General features: G+C 37.6%; 1 protein-coding gene across 2 annotated transcripts; it reads right to left on the bottom strand.

The window, feature by feature from the left end:
- Nucleotides 1-2155: 2155 nt before the first annotated feature.
- On the bottom strand, nucleotides 2156-18139 carry Tlr7 (toll like receptor 7). 2 transcript variants are annotated; one of them, XM_047535906.1, is made up of 3 exons: nucleotides 18011-18139; nucleotides 17617-17699; nucleotides 2156-6944 (listed from the first exon to the last, which is right to left on the bottom strand). In XM_047535906.1, exons 2-3 carry the CDS (start codon nucleotides 17617-17619, stop codon nucleotides 3807-3809), a joined length of 3141 nt encoding a protein of 1046 aa, XP_047391862.1. In that variant the 5' UTR covers nucleotides 17620-17699; nucleotides 18011-18139; the 3' UTR covers nucleotides 2156-3806. The 2 variants fall into 2 exon arrangements, with proteins under 2 accessions (XP_047391862.1, XP_047391863.1); XM_047535907.1 differs by lacking the exon at nucleotides 17617-17699 and having other exon boundaries at nucleotides 18011-18070.
- Nucleotides 18140-18559: the final 420 nt, after the last annotated feature.

The following is an 18559-nucleotide window of genomic DNA, read 5'->3' as shown; positions in this document are numbered from 1 at the left end:
AGTTGAAGACTGTACTTTTCTAAAACTTTTAATTAATATAAATTATCAAGAAGGGGCAGGGATAAACATATGAAGAAATGAAATCACTGAAATTTCATGACAAACATGGAAGAAAAGAATTGCAACCTGAGATTAGAGTAATCCTCAAGGCAGAGTACCAGACCATATCCAATTTCTTACCTCCCAAGCTCAAAAGTTGAGATAAGTAGAAAGAATATGAATTTGAATGTGGCAGAAAGTCCAGGCAATGTTACTCAGGAAGGTTTCACCAAGTCAATTATAGAAGGTCATGCTCACTGAAGCAGGTGGGGATTTACTCTGTGTTTGTGAGAAAAGAGGTTTTAAACCAAAAGTACACACATGGCCACCTTTCCAAACAGAAGAATCCACCTGCAAGTACCGTTGCCTTCTTTTCATTCTTATGCAATCCATGGAGTTTGCTGTGGGTGTCTATAGCCAAAAAAACTGAGAGTGAGGGGGAGGAAAAAGGATGGTGGGAAAGAAAGAATACAGAACTGTATGAAACTGTGCTGTTATAATTCCACTCTCACCAGCATGGATAGACTCTATGTCACCAGGGCTCTTCCCTTACAATCTCTTCATGGGCTTGGGAATTTTTCTCCTTTTAACTATTTCCCTTCTCTGTGTTGGTTGGTTAATAGGTTCATTTCATGTTCTCTTCATTAGATTGACTCAGTGAAATGGATTAATTTTCTGCTTGTTGTTTTTAAACTTTTGAGTCTCCTTAATCATGTTCTTCAGTTGTTTCCCTCCCATATTGCTGGCTATTCATGTTTCATATGCTACAATAAGTTCCCAATACTCCTTAGGAAAAAGAACTTAACCTTTCATTGATGCAACTGGCAGCATGTCCCAAAACTAACTGCTTCGGGGGCCTGACACCCCAAAACTCCAAGGAGAGGTAATTTCCCATTGTCTGTCTAATCAGTCTTCTTACTGGGCATGTGCAGAAGAGGCACAGGAAAAACTCCAACCTCAGCTCCACCTCCATTTAATAATTGGACCATAAATAACTAAATAACTAGCATGATGTGCAGCCTGTTTTTTTTGTTTTTTCATTTACTTGGATTAGGATGAAGAGGAAGTAAACAAAAGTCATGTTTTATGGGAAGGGGAAAGATCTCATCAAAAGAAGAGTGTGTGTCCTTGTTACCTTTACCACAATTTCCTAGGAGATTAAACAAGATGTCCACCTTTTCAGATCACTACATCCTCTCATGTACTCTATACTCCATGACTACAATTAAGAGACCATCTGGAGCTAAGAGGGTTCAGACAGATATTACTGGAAGTAAACAGGATGCTGGGGCTTAGAGAACCTGACTCGGAAATGGGGCTACAATCACATTCATCTTTTATCTCCCCTACAAACTTCACACACTTGTTTTGCTTTTCTCTCAACCATAAAAAATTTCCTGCCCAATGCCTCCCTTGGCTTGAATCCTAAAAATGTCTAAGTCTTGCTCACATGCAGCATTTATCTGTGCAGGAAAGACACACCTTTGCAGGCCAAGAATTGAAAGGACCTGGGGGCTAAATCTTGATGGTGGAGCAGAATTTATGGAAAATCTGGGAGTCATTTCTAGGGTATAACCAACCACAGGTGGGCCAGCAGAGAAGCTCTGCTTTATGGAGCTTTATGGAGAGACCTGGGAAGTCATGTTCTCTTGGAAACTTGAGGTGATGTCTTTTGATAAAAGCCATCTATGGACAGCTCCAGTCCCACAAAGCTCCACAGAAGGCCCTCATTTAAAAGGGTGACTTATCAAGATCATAAAGGAATTAAACAAAAAATATCTGTTGGTGTGCTCTTGGTTGTTTTCCCTACATCAAACCACTGTACTTAACTTCGTGTCGAAATAAACTGTGGTTTCTGAGTTGCATTTTTTTTAAGTTTCCCTTCCTCTTAATCCATTTCAGAAGATGTTTAAATTTTCTTCAAGTGACTTATGGTTTTATAAATTACCAAAATAGCCTAATCTATATGAATTTATGTTTTAATAGAAGAAAATTTATTGTGGCTGAAAGCAAGTTTTTTAATACCATTATCTTTGTTTCACTGAAGAAAAAAAAATCTATTAAGCATGGCAAAGCTAGTAGAAGCTGTGAAATAGTTGACTCTAGAAACTTAATCACTTTTCTATAATTCTAAAAATTGATTTGGGAATGTGTGACTCTTATTAATTGATTAAATGTCCTGTGGAAGTAATTCAGATACTATGATAATTTATATACTATACTATAATAATTCACATAATATGTATTCACTTACAGTACAGCTTTTGGCATTGTAACATATGAGTAAAATGCTATTTCTCCAAGCTAATGCTCTCTCATATTTGAACCTATGTATGCTATTTTCCAAATGGCATTATAATTATTATAACATATATTATTATATAATTACTTTATAAAATAAGGTAAATTGGTCAGATTTCAAACTTTGAACTCATGTGAATTTATACCCAGTTTGTCTTAAGAATGTTTTGGTCCTTTTAGGAGACTGAAGCTTTCTCAACATTAAGATTTGTCAACCTCTGATTCTTTTTTTTCTACTTTCAAAAATAAAAAGGAATTTGTATAGTTGTCATTCATCTAATTGTCATCTCTGATAACTATAAATAAATGCATGCACTTTCCATCTTCTTTTTGGGTTTACCATCAAGACCACATAATGTTGCATCAAGTTTGCAGATACTTCTAAATATATGGCATTAGTTAACAAAGTAGTTTGAAAGAACATTGGATGAAGCTCATTTGCTTTAGATATAGTATTTTGCAGTTCAGATAAAAATACTTCAGTGGGTTAGTTATTATCAAAGGTAAAGAACATCATTTTGCATAAAGGTAAATTGTTTTAATTATTTTTCCATTTGTAGGTAGACCATGTTCATGGATAGTAACTATATTTCCCCTTCCCTATGAAACTCATCAACGTACCCAAGGGAAAAGAACAGGAGACACAAAAGCAGCAACTACCTGTGTGATGCTAACATTTGGTCTGCACAGAAGGGGCACTAGAAAGCAATTTGTTGAGGAGTTTACTAGGTTTTTAATTCACTAAACTAATTCTGGTACAGTTTGGTATCATATAAAACTTTAGGGGCTGGGGAGATAGCTCAGTTGGTAGAGTGCTTGCCTCACAAGCACAAGGCCCTGGATTCAATCCCCAGCACAGCAAAAACAAAACAAAACAAAACACACACACACACACACACAATAAAAACCTGTAGTATTTTTACCTATTTCCTGAACATGCCAACTTCTTTTTTAAAAATTTTTTAGTTGTAAATGGACATAATACCTCTATTTTATTTATTTATTTTTATGTGGCACTAAGGATTGAACCCAGTGCCTCACACATGCTAGGCAAGCACTCTACCACTGAGTTACAACCCCAGCTCACAAGCCAACTTCTTAAGGGTAGAAGTATGGTTATTCTTAATTTCAAGATTGTGCATATATTTAATGATCATGATTGCAGATGAATCAGAGTGTCATGTTCTCTCCTTGTCATCTGTCTTCCAAAAGTACTTTGTACAAGAGCTGATATGAGAAACTGAAATGTAAATGGAGATACAAAGAAAGAAGAAAGAAGACTTGATGTATTACATAAATCCCATCTTTCCAACTTCTTTGTCATACATTGGTGACTCCCCTCTAACATAGGACATCCCTCTTCTTGGAGAATTTCAAAGCACTCTTGTGGTGAAAAATTAATGAGAAAATTCAGGCAACCAGGCATCTCCTGAGTAAGTTCGATAGTCACATTTTGCTAAGAAGAACTAGGCTGTTTCCTTGAACAGCTGACTGTAGGTCACATGATTGTCAGTGGTCAAAGCATTTTCCAGACACTGCCAGAAGTATGGATGAGCCTGTGGATTTGTTGGCCACTCAAGGACAGAACTCCCACAGAGCCTCTTCCGGAGTTGGAGAAACTTGGACTTCTTAAGGGGCTTCTCGAGGAATATCAAGATAATCACGTCTACTTTTTCATCCATGAGCCTCTGATGGGACAAGTAAAATGCTATCTTAAAATTCTCCGTCTTTGCATACTTATCTGTCATCACAAACACTGTCTTTTTGCTAAGCTGTATGCTCTGGGAAAGATTTTCCAGAACTGGCTGCCCTGGTAGCCAGTCTCTCTCCTCCAGACATAAATTAAAATGTTTCTCTCTTGGGTCTTCTAATTTGGCCACCAGCTCCTCGAAAACCCATTCTGTCACAGCTGGGTCTTTAGTGTCATACACAATAAAAGCATCATAGCAAGAACCTGTTGACAACAGACGCTGATACCCCCTTATCTTGGCCTTACAAAAATGGTAAAAATACCACACATCCCAGAAATAGAGGTGACTTGCTGTCATAACCACCATCAGAAAGAGAGCTGAGGATATGGAAAATGAGAACAGAATCAAGTTAGTGAGATCTAACTCACAAGTATACAGATCCAGAGAGACCACACTCTGGCCTTTGTGTGCTCCTGGCCCCACACAAGTCACTTCTGTGGCCAGGTAAGGAATAGTCACCTCTGTGTGATTAACCCACCAGACAAACCACACAGCATCACAGGTGCACAGAAATCGATTATGATGCAAAAGCAACATCTGCAGATTGTTAAGGACGTTTTCTGGGAAGCTAGTCTTTTGGATAACCTGGATTTTATTTGAACTGAGATCCAAATATCGCAACTGGAAAGCATCTTTCAGAAAATACTTTGTCAGATGGCTGATTTGATTATTTTTAAGAATCAGTTTCTTGAGACTTCTGGAACAGTTGGATAATCTCTCTGGGACAGTCATCAATTGGTTGTGGCTGAGGTCCAAAATTTCCAGATTCTTCAGAAAATGGAGTCTTCCCCAGTTGAAAGATTTAAGCCTATTTTTGGTCAAGGAGAGTGTCTTTAGGTTTGGAGGCATACCATCAAAAACCCCAGGAGGCAAGAAACTCAGGGAATTTTTAGAGATGTCTAATTCCTCTAAGTTTAGCAGATTCTTGAAGAATTGTAGGTATCTGGTATCACCATCTCGCCATAAAACATCCAGGTGGTTTCCTCTGAATTCCAGAGTTTGAAGAGATTCACTTTCCATGGTCCTACTGGTGGAGGTAGAGATGCCATTGTCATTCATCATCAATTTCTTCAGAAACTTTAGGTTTTTGGTAAAGTTTAGCATATGAGTAATTCCTTCTGATTGAAAATAATGGCTGTTGCTACTTAAGTCCAGAACTTCCAGTTTGTGAAGTTCCTCAAATGCAGTTGAATAGAGTAAATCAAGTCGATTGTTAGAGAAGTCCAAGTATTTCAGTTCGACTAATGGTTGGAATTCACTGCCATTAAGAGTTTGGCCAATGTTATTTCCTGACAAGTTGAGGCATTTGAGAAAAGAAAGATGCTGAAAATCAGAAGACTTAATAAAAAATATACTATTTCTACTCAGGTCCAAGGTCTGCCCATACATGTGGCAATCCTCATTAAAAAGTAAGAAAGGAGCCTCTTTGTTTTTGAACCTGCAACTCCTTGCAGACTCATCATATTTGAAATAATGGAATGTTTCAAGTACCTGGCGCCCAGGACTTTCTGCAGAAGTTCTGGTGTTAGAACAGAAGCCACCTTCTCCTGAAGGTGATATTTTATTCATTGAAAGGTCTATGACTTTCAATCTTTGGAACTGTTTAAATATGCTAAGGTTAGCAATTTTTATAAAGTTAGTGCCAAGATCAAGAACTTCAAGATTAGGAAGATTACGTAATGGAGAGAGGTTAAAGCTTTTCAGCTCTTTGAAGACGTATCCTTGGATCCGCAAAATTTTCAGATTTTTCAGAGAAGAAAATGCATCTGATAGATTTATAAATGCCTGATAGACCTGAAGTTCATAATTGAAAGACAGATCCAGTTGGATGAGGTTGGGGAGAAAATGCAAAAATTTGGCATCCCCAATTTCTTTGGCCAAGAAGTTTTGGGAAAGATCTAGTTCTTTAAGTTTCTTCATGTTTTTGAACCATCTTTTTGGCACATACTGGAGAGAGTTACTATGTAGATGTAAAACTTCTAATTCTGTCAATGCATCAAAAGCTTTCACATGGATCTGTAGGGGAGAATTATTTTCACAGGGTGTGCAAGGAAATGGGACATTATAACAACGAGGGCAATTTCCACTTAGATCGAGAATTTGCAATTGGTGGAGGTTGTTAAAATCATCTTCCTGAATTTCTGTAATGATGTTGTTGTAAAGATACAGTCCTGTTAAATTAGATGGCAAAACAGTGGGGACAGCTGTGATGTTGTTATCTTTCAGGGAGAGCACTTTTAAATTTCTCAGATTTAGGAAGGCATCTTTTTCAATTGAAAATGAAACATTACAAGGATTGCGATAATAGCAGTTTTGGCCCAGGTAGAGCATTTCTATGTTGGAAAGTTCTGTTAGATTCTCTTTCATGATGGAAAAGATGTTGTTGGCCTCAAGGCTCAGAAGCTGTAAGCTGGGTGGAAGATCCTGAGGAATCTCTAGAAGCTGGTTTCCATCCAGGTATAGGGATTTTAAATAAGTGAGTCTATTAAAGCTTCCAGGTTTAATCTGTGGCCTCCTGGTACATACGTTGTTTTTTGGTCCCATTCGAGGAGGTATGCAATTGCATCTGAAATCGATCTCTATCAGATGGTCCAGCCTATGAAAGGAGTCTTGGGAGATGCTGGTTATGTGATTAATGGTGAGGGTGAGGTTGGTGGTGTTGGTGGGGATACCTTCAGGGATTTCTGTCAAATGCTTGTCTGTGCAGTCCACAGTCACATGGTTATTTGGAACATCCACAGTGACATCACAGGGCAAAGTTTTTGGAAACCATCTAGCCCCAAGGAGTTTGGAAATTAGGATCATGTTTAAAAGGATATGAAATTGTCTCTTCAATGTCCACATTGGAAACACCTGAAAATAAAAAAAGAACAAATGATTGTTCTAAAATAGAACAATCAGAATTTGAAAGTCCCGTTTGTTACCTCTCTACACTGTAAAAATGAACAATTTAGGTCTTGGTCTTAGCTATCTAAGTAGCACATCCTAGGACTATATTTGTTAATCACTGAAATTTTCCATAATTTAGTCACATATTTAGTTTTTGGCACCTTAACTTTCTAGTAAAGTATCTTCTATTGAGCAAAAGCAGACTTTTCTGATTTGTTGTTAAATAGAATGCTACAACAGAAAAGTCATCAATTAGCTGCCAAAGTCTGAAATTCTGGGGGTCAAGGAATATGAAAAATGCATATGTATCTGAAAAGAACCACACATAGGATTTCAGTACAGGCTGGGGATGTAGCTCAGTGGTAAAATGTTTACCTAGTGTGTGGGAGGCCCTGGGTTCCATCCCTAGCACAGGAAAAAAAAAGAACTTAAGTACAATTAATGTTTACTTGCTCACCCTGCCCTGGTACATATTACAAGAGATTTTCATAATATTCAAATCTCATAATATTCTAAATAGGAAAATAAAAGAGACCATTATCCCTGTATTACAAATTAAGGCATAACTTAGCAATATTAACTGGTTTTCCCAATGTCACCCAATTAGGAAATAGCATTTGATTATCAAATACACTCCTGCCATTGTGGCACTGCCTTACTGCCATTTTATAAGTTGGCTCTCCCCATGGGTTGTTTTCAGAAATTATTTCAGAAATCACCTCCAATGTGATTTTGGGATCAATGTTTTTCCTAACCCATTAGGCTTATATTACATAAATTTGCCTGGTGATCCATAATCAGAATAATCCTGTATATAATTGATCAAGTGCATACATAACAGGAGATAGAGGGGTCAGCCATTAATAATTATGCTAAGACTATAAGCATAAACCAAAATGACAAAATGGGAAAATGGGACATATAGGATTCTACCCAGAAATATGATTCTTGGGCATCTAGGTTTAGCAGGAAAGACACTGGGGCCCTGGAAAAAATGAGCCTTAAATAGAAATATGAGAAGCACTGAAGAACTTTGCTGATCATCATATGAATTTCAAATGGCCCTGCCTTAGAAGGAGTTTCAACCATGAACTTGTCATATTTCAGTATTTCTATCAGTATTTTACTCTGGAATACTTGTTTTAGTTTTAGTAGTATTTATACATAGAATCATCCAGTCTATGTTTCTACAATAGGCTGTAACTCAACTAATGATTTTGTACTCCCAATATACTGAATAGAATAATCACAATAATATCTAATAAACCAAATGCCTACTTCCCTTATTTCCACTAAAAGAAGGTAAATAAGCAAACTTTACCCCAACTTTCCTATTCTTCAATGCAGGACAGCTCAGAAGGATCTCAAAATGGCTTTTTAAAGCCATCTTTACATGCAACACAAAAGTGTGTTAAGGGAATAAAATTGCCCTCTTCACCTTTCACTACCCTGTCCCTTCTTCTACATCATTAAAACCATTTCACTGATTACAGTTGACCTCCTCCATCACCATTCTCAACATCCCCCTTCCTTGCATTCCAATTTTAGCTGGCAAAACACCAGCTGGGATTACTCCATCCTTGGTCTACTGCTAAACCTTGTTCCTGTGCTCTCAATCTTCCAATACACATTAGCCATCAAGATTCCCAAACATTAATCAGTGATTGTCTCACTGTGTAGTCTTTAAAATGATTTTCTTTTTTTTCATTTTCTATAGCATGAGCTCAAATTTTTATTACAGGATTCCAAGTCTTCCATAACTTGTCTCCTTGCCTGTTGCCTGGCTGTCTAGGTTTACCTGATACAACTCCTGTACTAGCTTTTATCATTGCTAAAACCAAGTTCACTGACTTGCAAGTCCCTCCACTCTCCATACTTTTCCTTACCTTCTTCATCCACCAGAACTGAATCATGCAGATACATGGGAATATATGGTAATTGACCAGGGGATACAAGAAGAGCTTAGATAAATATGGTACATCTTCTTAGACTATCAAAATTACTCAACCATAAAGGGAAAGTGTTAACTATGCAGGGAGGAGAGTATGAGTCAATATATAAGGAAAGACTTTAGAAAATAGAAAAGAGAGAAGTAGAGTAAGTGTTATGCATGGACCTCAATTATAGGATCCCAGGCCTCTGACCCCAACTCTGGCTCTGCTTCTGTCAGAAGACATGATGAGTGAATAGATCACTCTACCTGAAGGCAACAGATACTGCTGCTAAGAGTGATATTGTGGTCCAGGGAGGCAAGTTCTATTCCAGAAAGGCCCAACATGGATAATGGACAATCACGAACCAGGTGCTCTCTTCCCAACCCATTTCCATGAACATATATGCAACCCTAAGAAGAAGTGGGAATATTTCTGAATTAACTGATTTAAAAACATGAAATGATTGAGACAGTAGTCACCAAGCTTTCCAGGATGTTTCTAGTTTAAGTACATTTGTGATCAATTAAAATGGAAACTCTAAGAAAATACTATTATAGAAGAATAAAGTCACACCTAACGAATGGTGTGCAGGTAAATGTTTAAAACTTGGCTTTCCCTCTCCTCTGTCAGCAAAATGCCCTCATTTGTCAAGTCCTGATTCATAGCATGTGTCAATGTGCATGGTGTAAATATTTCCATCATGGCCTATTTCAAGCTACGTGTGTGATGGGGAGAAATACACAGAATTGGTCTTGTGAAGCCTGCATGTGTTGAGTGCAACATGCCACTGGGTTTAACACAACTGAAAATAACTGTGAAATTTTTAGTTTTTTTACATACTGGTTTTATAAATTCAAGTGTAAAATTAATTTGAAAACCTTTATGCCCTTCTAAATTTTCTCTTGTACCTGTCTACTTTTCTCTTCATCTATGCTCACCTTTCTAATCCAATTAGTCATTCAATTTTACCCGGACTCCTACAGTAGACTCCAAATTGATCTCTCTGCTTCCCCTTTTCTACAATTCATTCATTAATCAGCATCAGGACATTCTCTATAAACACAAACCCAATCAACTAAAATGACTTCCTATTATACTGTGAATGAAATCCAAAGTCTTTCACATTCCTTATTGTGTGTATGTTCTGCTTCCAGCCTCCCTCTCTGACCTTGAACCATCTTTTCCCTCTTTCAATACACATCCATCTGGCCTTTTTTATTCTGCATTGCAGCCAAGTTTGTAACCTTCTCAATCCTGATACTTGCTGTTCCCTCTTCTTGAAAATTTCTTTCTTCTCCTTTTCCCATGCCTAGTCATTATGATCTCTTTAGGTGTCTGCTCAGGAGACAGTCTTAAGAGCAGACATCCCTGATCAACTAATCTAAATAACCTCCCATGTAATAGTAGTGATGGTGATAGTAATAGTAGTGAACTTAGGTATCATTTACCATATACCAGGCATCATTTTAAGTGCTTTATATATACTAACTAATTTAATCCTCACAATAACCACAGGAGAAGGTACTAACTTTTTAAATTCCTTGTCCAAAACCTTTGTTTTGGATTTCAGATTTTAGAAGGTAACATGATGCATGTACTCTGTATTATATAACAGCTATTGGGGGTCAGGGAGCAACTCAGATCATGTCATATTGCTATCAACTGAGTTAGGACACAGCTTTCAGCTTTGGGATTTGGGAATTGTTGACCTGTGTTATTTTCATTATACAGACAAGTCAATTGTGACACAGAGAGGCATATATGTTCTGTATTAGACTACATTGCTTTATTTCCTTCATACCACTTAGCACAGTCAGAAATCATCTTGCTGATTTATAGGATTATTCATTTCATGTCTATTCTGCAGGAGAATAATTCCCCTCAGAGAAGGTTCCTTCAGGTTATTCTTCTGGAATCAACAGGGGTCTACAAAGTAGAAAAATCATTAATCCTTTCCAGACAAGATGCTGACACTCGTATTATGTGTAGTTTAAATGTATGTTGTTGGGCTGGGGATATAGCTCAGTTGGTAGAGTGCTTGCCTCACAAGCACAAGACCCTGGGTTCAAATCCCCAGCACCACAAAAAAAATGTATGTTGTTCTTGTTCCATTGGGTATTCTCCAATACTGTCAATTATTTCTTTCTATTATCATCAGAGTCTAGCAATCGCAATATATCTACCCCCAAATTTTCCCCTCTTCCCTCATCTCATAGTGACAGACTCCATTTTTAGTTGAGCATCTACCACTCTGGAAAATGATTATATTTCCCAGACTCCACTGCAGCTAAGTGTGACCCTATGACTAAGTCAATGAGATGTGAGAGAAAGTGAGGCATGCAATCTCTGGCACATGTCCTTAAACAGTGGAGCTATTCCCCTTCCTCTTGTCTACTTCCATGTGACTTCTTATAATGTGAATATGGTAGGCAGGCATCTTGGATGATGCAAATGAGGAAAACATGTTAGGGATAGTGAAGCAACAAAGTGGATGATCCAGAGTGTCCAGATCCTTCCTTGTGTGACCTCATAGAGCATAATCAAAATAATGGTTCTGAGTTACTGATTTCTAGGAGTTAATGATAAATCAGAAAATTGTTATGGTAAGTCAATGTTAACCGGATTTTCACTGCACAAACGCAAACCTAATTTTCTTTTTGTACCAGAAATTAAACCCAGAGAGGCTTAACCACTGAGTCACATTCCCAGCCCATTTTATTTTTATTTTTTGATTTTGAGACAGAGTGTCATTAATTTGCTTAGGGCCTCACAAAGTTGCTGAGGCCAGCTGGCTTTGAACTTGTGATCCTCCTGCCTTAACCTCCCAAGTTACTGGGATTACAGGTGTGAACCACTGTGCCTGGCACACAAACCTAATTTTAACCAGTATAGAATTTGGAAATAAATTGCTACCCATGAGAGAAACTAAATTACCTGATGTTGATTTCATCAGGCTTTAAGCAAGAAAGACTTGGGTATTGGAGGCTGGAAAGCTGGTGTCCTGTATTCTAGTACTGAAAGACACTTGATAAACTATCACCTGTGCTATCTTGGAAGGTAGAACATATGCCAACTGTAATTTTACTCTTAGGAGAAATGGTTTGGGAATATTCACAATGATGAGTATGTGTTGGTAGCTTCTTGCTGTTTTTTAGCAGTCCTATGAGAAAAAATGAACTAATACTGAAGTTGGCCAGTCTTCAAAGAAGAACTGGAAGGAAATAGAACTTGGTAAGAGATATTTTGTCTGCCTGCAGCCTGAACACTAAATTGATTATGTTTTTTTAAATTTGGGGCCTGGTTAAGTTGAAAAAGTCAACTACTTTACCCCAAACTAAGGCAGATGTAATGGACAGAATCAAAGTAGCAGTCTTAGAGACAATAAGTCTATGTCCACATGCATTTTTCAAGCACTTTACATTAAGCATTTTCTAGCAGACATTAAAAGCCAGTCCAGGGCAAAAATCTGATTATGAGTGTTACCTCCCCTTGACTGAGAGAGCCTCAGGATAGTTGATTAAATTGAGAGTGAGGAGCTGAGGAGCACAGAGTCCAGAGAGCAGACAGAAAACAGGTTTTAGACTTGAAGTTGTCTAGAGTTGCTCTAATGTGATAGCCATTAGTCACATGTTGCTATTTAATTTTAAATTAATTAAAATTCAGTCTCTCAGTCACAATAACTCTATTTTAAGTGAACAAAAGTCATATTAGGCTAGTGGTTATTATATTTCAAGACACCGATGCAGAACATTTTCATCATCCCAGAAAGTTCTGATAGACAACATTTGTCTAGACCCAGGAGTTGGCAAAATTTTTATATAAAGGTAATGATTTAGGTAAAATTGAGGATATTATGTTGGTAATTAGGTAACTATCTTGAATGTAATTCTAATGTAATTCAAATTACAAGACCATCCTTAGCTCACAGTTCTTCAAAAATGGGTGGCAGAACAGATGTAGCCTACAGGTCACAGTTTGTAGACCCCTGGTATGGATAAAATTTTAGGTTGTGTTAAACTTGTGCATAGAATTAACTCTAAGAAAATTCAGTCCAAGTATACCCAGAATTAGAAGAAGTGGTATTACCTGAAAAGCCTATAAGTCTGTTCATATATGGCTAATTTCAAAATTATTTACTCCTTCTCCCAATTCTGATAGGTTCATTTTCAGTGAGGAAAATGAAAAGCGGAGATGTTATAACTTGCCCAAAGTAGTTTCCAGGTCATTCAAACACAGAGTCTTCCCTCTTAGCACTTCTATTGTACTACCTCCATCTCTCTATAGGTGAGGGACACTTTTCGGTTCAGAAACCTTATTTACACTTCATCATAATGCTACATAGTGAGTGCCTGATAAATATTTGCTGAGGAAATTAAAACTTTGAACTTTTAAAAAAATCTCACAAAAGTCCCCTATTAAACTATCACAATTGGTAAGTTCTTTTTTCAAGGGCATGAGAAGAAACCCTCTAAAGGAAGGGTTGAAGTGGAAAGAGTGCCACAGAAGAAAAGGGGCTGTTGTCTTTGGAAGGGCATGGGAAGTGGAGATGCAGGGAAATTCTGTCCTCATCCTTTTTCTCAGAAGTTCTATCCTTTCCATCCTGAACCACCAGTGGAAGTACAGGGCTCATTTGCCTCACCTGGGAACAGGTGCAACCAGGACTAGTCCTGTCCTATACTCAATAGTTGAGCCCAAGTCCTTGGAATGTTATATGGCAAACAAGATGTCTCTTGGATCTCCCAGCTGGCTGCCCTGGAAGAACGGGAACTTGAAAATACCAATAAGTTTGCTTTCCAGGACCCATGCCAGGATCAACTGCAGTGAGAAATTTGGTCTTTGATCAAGCAAGTAAGGGGGGTAAATGAATTCAATGAACAAAGCCTTTCTAAATGTATTATTTAAAGAGAAAGAATACGTTTTGAGACTTCCAGACTCACGGGATCTTTTGGAGAGCATGGTTTCAAAATGTGAACTATTCCTTTATTCCAATGGAACATTTTAAGTGTGGAAATTCCCCTTTCAAACAAGTTTCAGATGTACTTAGCTTCAAATCATGTTATTTTAAAATATAAAGGCTCCACTCTGAGCCAGGTCTAATTTTTCAAGTGATATAAATAATCCATGTAATTTTGTTTCACTTGATTTCTGGGCAATCATTGCCTAAATTCATGCATCTTTCAGTAATTTGATTTATAAAATAACATAGTACACCATGACATAGGGCTGCCTTTGGTGATAAATCATAGCTAATTACACATGCAAATATACTGGATAAATTTGGATGCTCAATTAGTGAACTAATTATGGTAGAAATGGGAGTGTATAATTTTTGTATGCACAGGTGTTTCTATTCTCTCACTAAATCACATCATTTGTTAAAGTGGAAAATGTAGAATTCAGATTGTGCAGCCTTCAATCATTTGTGTGTGTGTGTGAAAGAGAGAGAGAGAGAGAGAGAGAGAGAGAGAGAGAGAGAGAGAGAGAGAGAGAAAGAGAGAATAAAAACAGTGTCTTTTATTTCCTACTTATAGTATGCCAGATGTTAAGGCAGACACATTACTTCTATTACATTACTGATCCCTCACACTGAAGTTGAAAGGGCATATAAATATTCCCATTTTACTGATTAGAGTCAATTTCAAATCAAGATTCAAACTTGGTTTTGACCAATCTGTATTCAAGTTGCCTCATAGAGTTAACAGCAAAAGTACTTGGCATAATGTGGATCTGCAATTTAGTCAATTTCCTTTTCAATTAAGTGATTCTTGGCACTTTAATGTTTCTCTTTTGTTCTATTTAGGGTTTTTGTGGGGGGAGGACTGTATGTTTTCATAATAAAATTTCAAAATATTAAAAATGTGTATTTATGTTTTGAGTAGAACTAAGTTGAAGGGAAAAAAGCAGAAACATTTTTCAGATGCTGTATTTCTTGTGAATTGCCTCCTATGTCCAGTAGTGCTACATTGGGGCAGTTTATGAATTTATATACTTAAAGGTGCCTTGAGCTATACCTTCATAATAGGGAATTCTATGCTCATGTAGTCAGTCAACTAACACTACTGGAAACCTACTCTGTGTTAGATACTGTGTTAGACAAAGTAGAGAACTGGTGATGATTTAGACCCCATTCCTGCTCATTTAGGAACCAAATACCTCTGTGGCTGACTCACCAGAAGCCCTGACTTTCTCTTGTGAACAGAACTTTCTCAGTTATCAGGGTAATATTTGGTGAGACAATAACACTTAATCAGACATAAATGTAAAGCTGCTTGCCCACCCTTCATACGAAATCTTGAATAAATAAATCTTCAAAGTGACAAAACCTATTTACTCAGATGCACTATTTTGGTGGCAGGACTTGAGTTTGTATTTGAACTGAATTCTCCTGATTTTAGATCTATAGGCCAGCCTGGGCAATTTGGCAAGAACGTGTCTGGGGATGCAGCTTAGTGATAGAGAACTTGCCTAATATGGGCCAGGCCCTGGATTCTGTCTCCAGTATTTTAAATAAATAAATAGTTTTTAAAAATCATTTACTCTGTACCATTTTAGCCTAACAGACTTAGTTTTCAAACAAAAAGAATATAATTACATCAAGTGGTTTTATGTGAATTAGGAATTCAGCTATTATGTGTTGCATCAGAGCCAAAAAAAACCATAAGATTTTAAACCACATGTGACATTAAGCCCTTTCCCCTTGTTTTCCATAAATCACAGATTGGCAAACTTTTTCTATAAAGGGCAAGTTAGTAAGTATTTTAGGCTTTGGAGGTTACACAGTCTCTCTCCCTATTCAATTCTTTGAGTAGTTGACCATCAGAGTGCAAAAGCAGTTATAAATAGTTCATCACAACCCTGATCATTTCTTTGAGAAGAATTTCTAGAAGTCAAATTTCCAGATTAAAGGATATTACATGGCTATTAGTAAGGTTGAATATTTTTCCTGTGCTTTTGGGCCTTGTGTATTTATTCTTTTGGAATTTATTTTAATGTATTTTTGTATAAGAGATATGCCAACTTGTCCTATTCTCTTAAGTACCAAGATCATAATCACCTACATTTATTGAGTGTCTGCTGGGTACAAGTGCATGCCAGGCTTAATTTAAGAACTGAGGGACCTTGGGCCCCCATTCCAGAGTCAGGCAGCCCAAGTCACATCCTCAAGCTCCTTACCCTCGTGAAGTCTCAGTTTCCTCATCTCTGAGACTGAAACAGAAGCATGCATATCAAGCCTTTAGCATGATGCTTGGTCTGTACTAAACTGTCAAGAAATGTGAGCTCTTTTGACTCTCACCACTCCAATTATGCCATCGCTTAAGAGACAAAGACAAGTGTACATACATGTGTGCAATAAAACAGACATCTGGATTTCAAGGAAATGAAACTTTAAACAGTTGTTTCCTTTGTAGCAGAGTAGCCTCATGGTTAACACTTCATGAGGCCTTAGATACAAAATGAGCTTGAGAGTCAACATTCAGATCTAGAGGTTGCAGGGGACTCTTGGTGAATACTCTTCATCATGTCTAATTTGGATGAGAAAATAATTTCAGGAAAAGGCCACCAATGTTGTTTTCTGATTTAATTTTAGCATACCTGATTGCTTATACTTGCATCATGTCACCTGCAGAGAACTTGAACAAATAGATTGTTATTTGAACGTCACAATGTTTCCAAAGGCAACTGAGGAGGATATTCTAATGCTCATTTTATGATCAGAGAAATTAAGCTTCAGAAGCCTTGGTGATGGGCACAGGTACCCCAAATAGTGATCAGGAGAGTCAGTACTGACAAAGACTCTCCTTGATAAAATTTTAATCAGCCTCTTCTAAGCCAAGAGACCTCAAAAGACCACTCTGTCATCTTCTCATTGCCTGATTTGAGCAGGAATTCTCCTCTCTCTCTCTCTCTTTCTCTCTCTCTCTTTTGAGAATCCTCCCCCATACCTTGGGGCACATTTGGTATCTGATCAAATTCCTTTCGCCCCACCATTCCCCAGGAGATGTCTGATCCCCCTGGCCTGCCTCCAGCAAGAATCCTTCCAGGTCAGTTTAGCCAGAATTCCCCTAATCCCTGAAGTTTCCTCTTAGTAATTTTCCATCCACTAACCGCCATCCTGCTCCCTGGCTATAAATCCCCAATTATTCTTGCTGTATTTGGAATTGAGCCTAGCTCTATACTGAGGTCTCTCTTCCCCTGTTACAATAGTTCTAATAGTACCAATTTAACTATTTACCATCTCTGTTCTTCTTTAACAGCACCCAAGCTTGGGAGTTCCTGGAATCCTAGTCCTATATTCATCCCACCCTGTCTTGCCTATGTAGTCATTCAACCACCATATGCTGCATGAAGCTCAAAGTAACTTCAGTGACTTGTATTGCCTCAAAGCCAAAAGTGTAGGACGAAGAAATGAGATTTCTAGAAGCTATGTCCCCAATTCAAATATCTGCTCCTGTTCACTACAGCATATATATATACATATATATATATATATATATATATATAAAACTTTTGAAGGAAGTTGGACAGAGCAAGTGTTGATGAATCTGAAATTATGAAGCACTTCCCCAATTAATCTTGATTATGAAATATCACAAAAGAGTTTTCTCCTGGGAAATAACCAAAATACAATATTACTTTTGCCAGCTGGTTTCAGTTCTTCCCCCCCAAAGATAACAATTTTATGAATCTCTTAGCTTTCTTACCATTTTGAATACAGAGGTCTGGTGAAAGAGGGCAGAGCATGAGAGGTACCAAGATCAGCCTGAGATGGACTCAATAGCATCAACTAAGGTAAAAAGAGACATCAAACTTGATATCACAAAGACAGCAAAATACTGTAGTCTAAAAATGTGCTGCTAACATTGCTTTAAAATATACTATTGAAAATACCTATTAATAGTATTAATTTCCTTAAAGGTAGAAGAGAGACAAACTCCAGAAAACCATTTCTAATGTTACTAAAAGTCATTATCTTTGAATAACTGACATTTTAGACTACCACATTTTTGCTTTATATTCTAAAAACTGTTTGCATGTGGTTTGGGTTCCCTCTCTTTCCCGCCCCACTCCCTTGTAGCAGTGCATACATCAACTTACTTAAATTATTCCAATTTGTTCCAATGCTTAAAATACTTTTCTTGATTGCATGGAGTGATTCTATATCTGGAGTCTTCTGAGATGAAGAGATGGGCAGCAGGAAGCATAGAGTCACAGAGACTCTAGTCTGCCAGCCCTGGAGTTTCCAAGTGCAAAGATGATGTAGGGGGCGGTGGGGGAAGTAGGGAGGAGCATGACTATTTAAGCCACCCAGACATGGGGTTTGCAGAACCACTAGGTTCCTCTTATTTCTACCACCATAATTGGGGCAACATCTCATTTAAGTCCAAACCATTTGCTAGACCAATCTTTTCTTTTTATTGCAGGGTTTTTCAACTTTGGCAGTATTGACATTTTTGAACAACTAATTCTTTGTTACATTGTAGGGTATTCAGCTCTAACCCTGCCATATATCCACTAAATATCAACAGCACTGCCTCCTTTCAGTTGTGATAATCACAGATGTCTCTAGACATTGCAAAATATCCCCTGAGGGACTAAACACCACAAGTTGATAACCACTGTTCTATATATATCTCAGAGACTTGT

This window comes from Sciurus carolinensis, chromosome X (assembly GCF_902686445.1).
Source record: "Sciurus carolinensis chromosome X, mSciCar1.2, whole genome shotgun sequence".
NCBI lineage: Eukaryota > Metazoa > Chordata > Mammalia > Rodentia > Sciuridae > Sciurus > Sciurus carolinensis.
The sequence above is the reverse complement of the archived record's forward strand: the minus strand, read 5'-3'. Positions and strand labels throughout refer to the sequence as shown.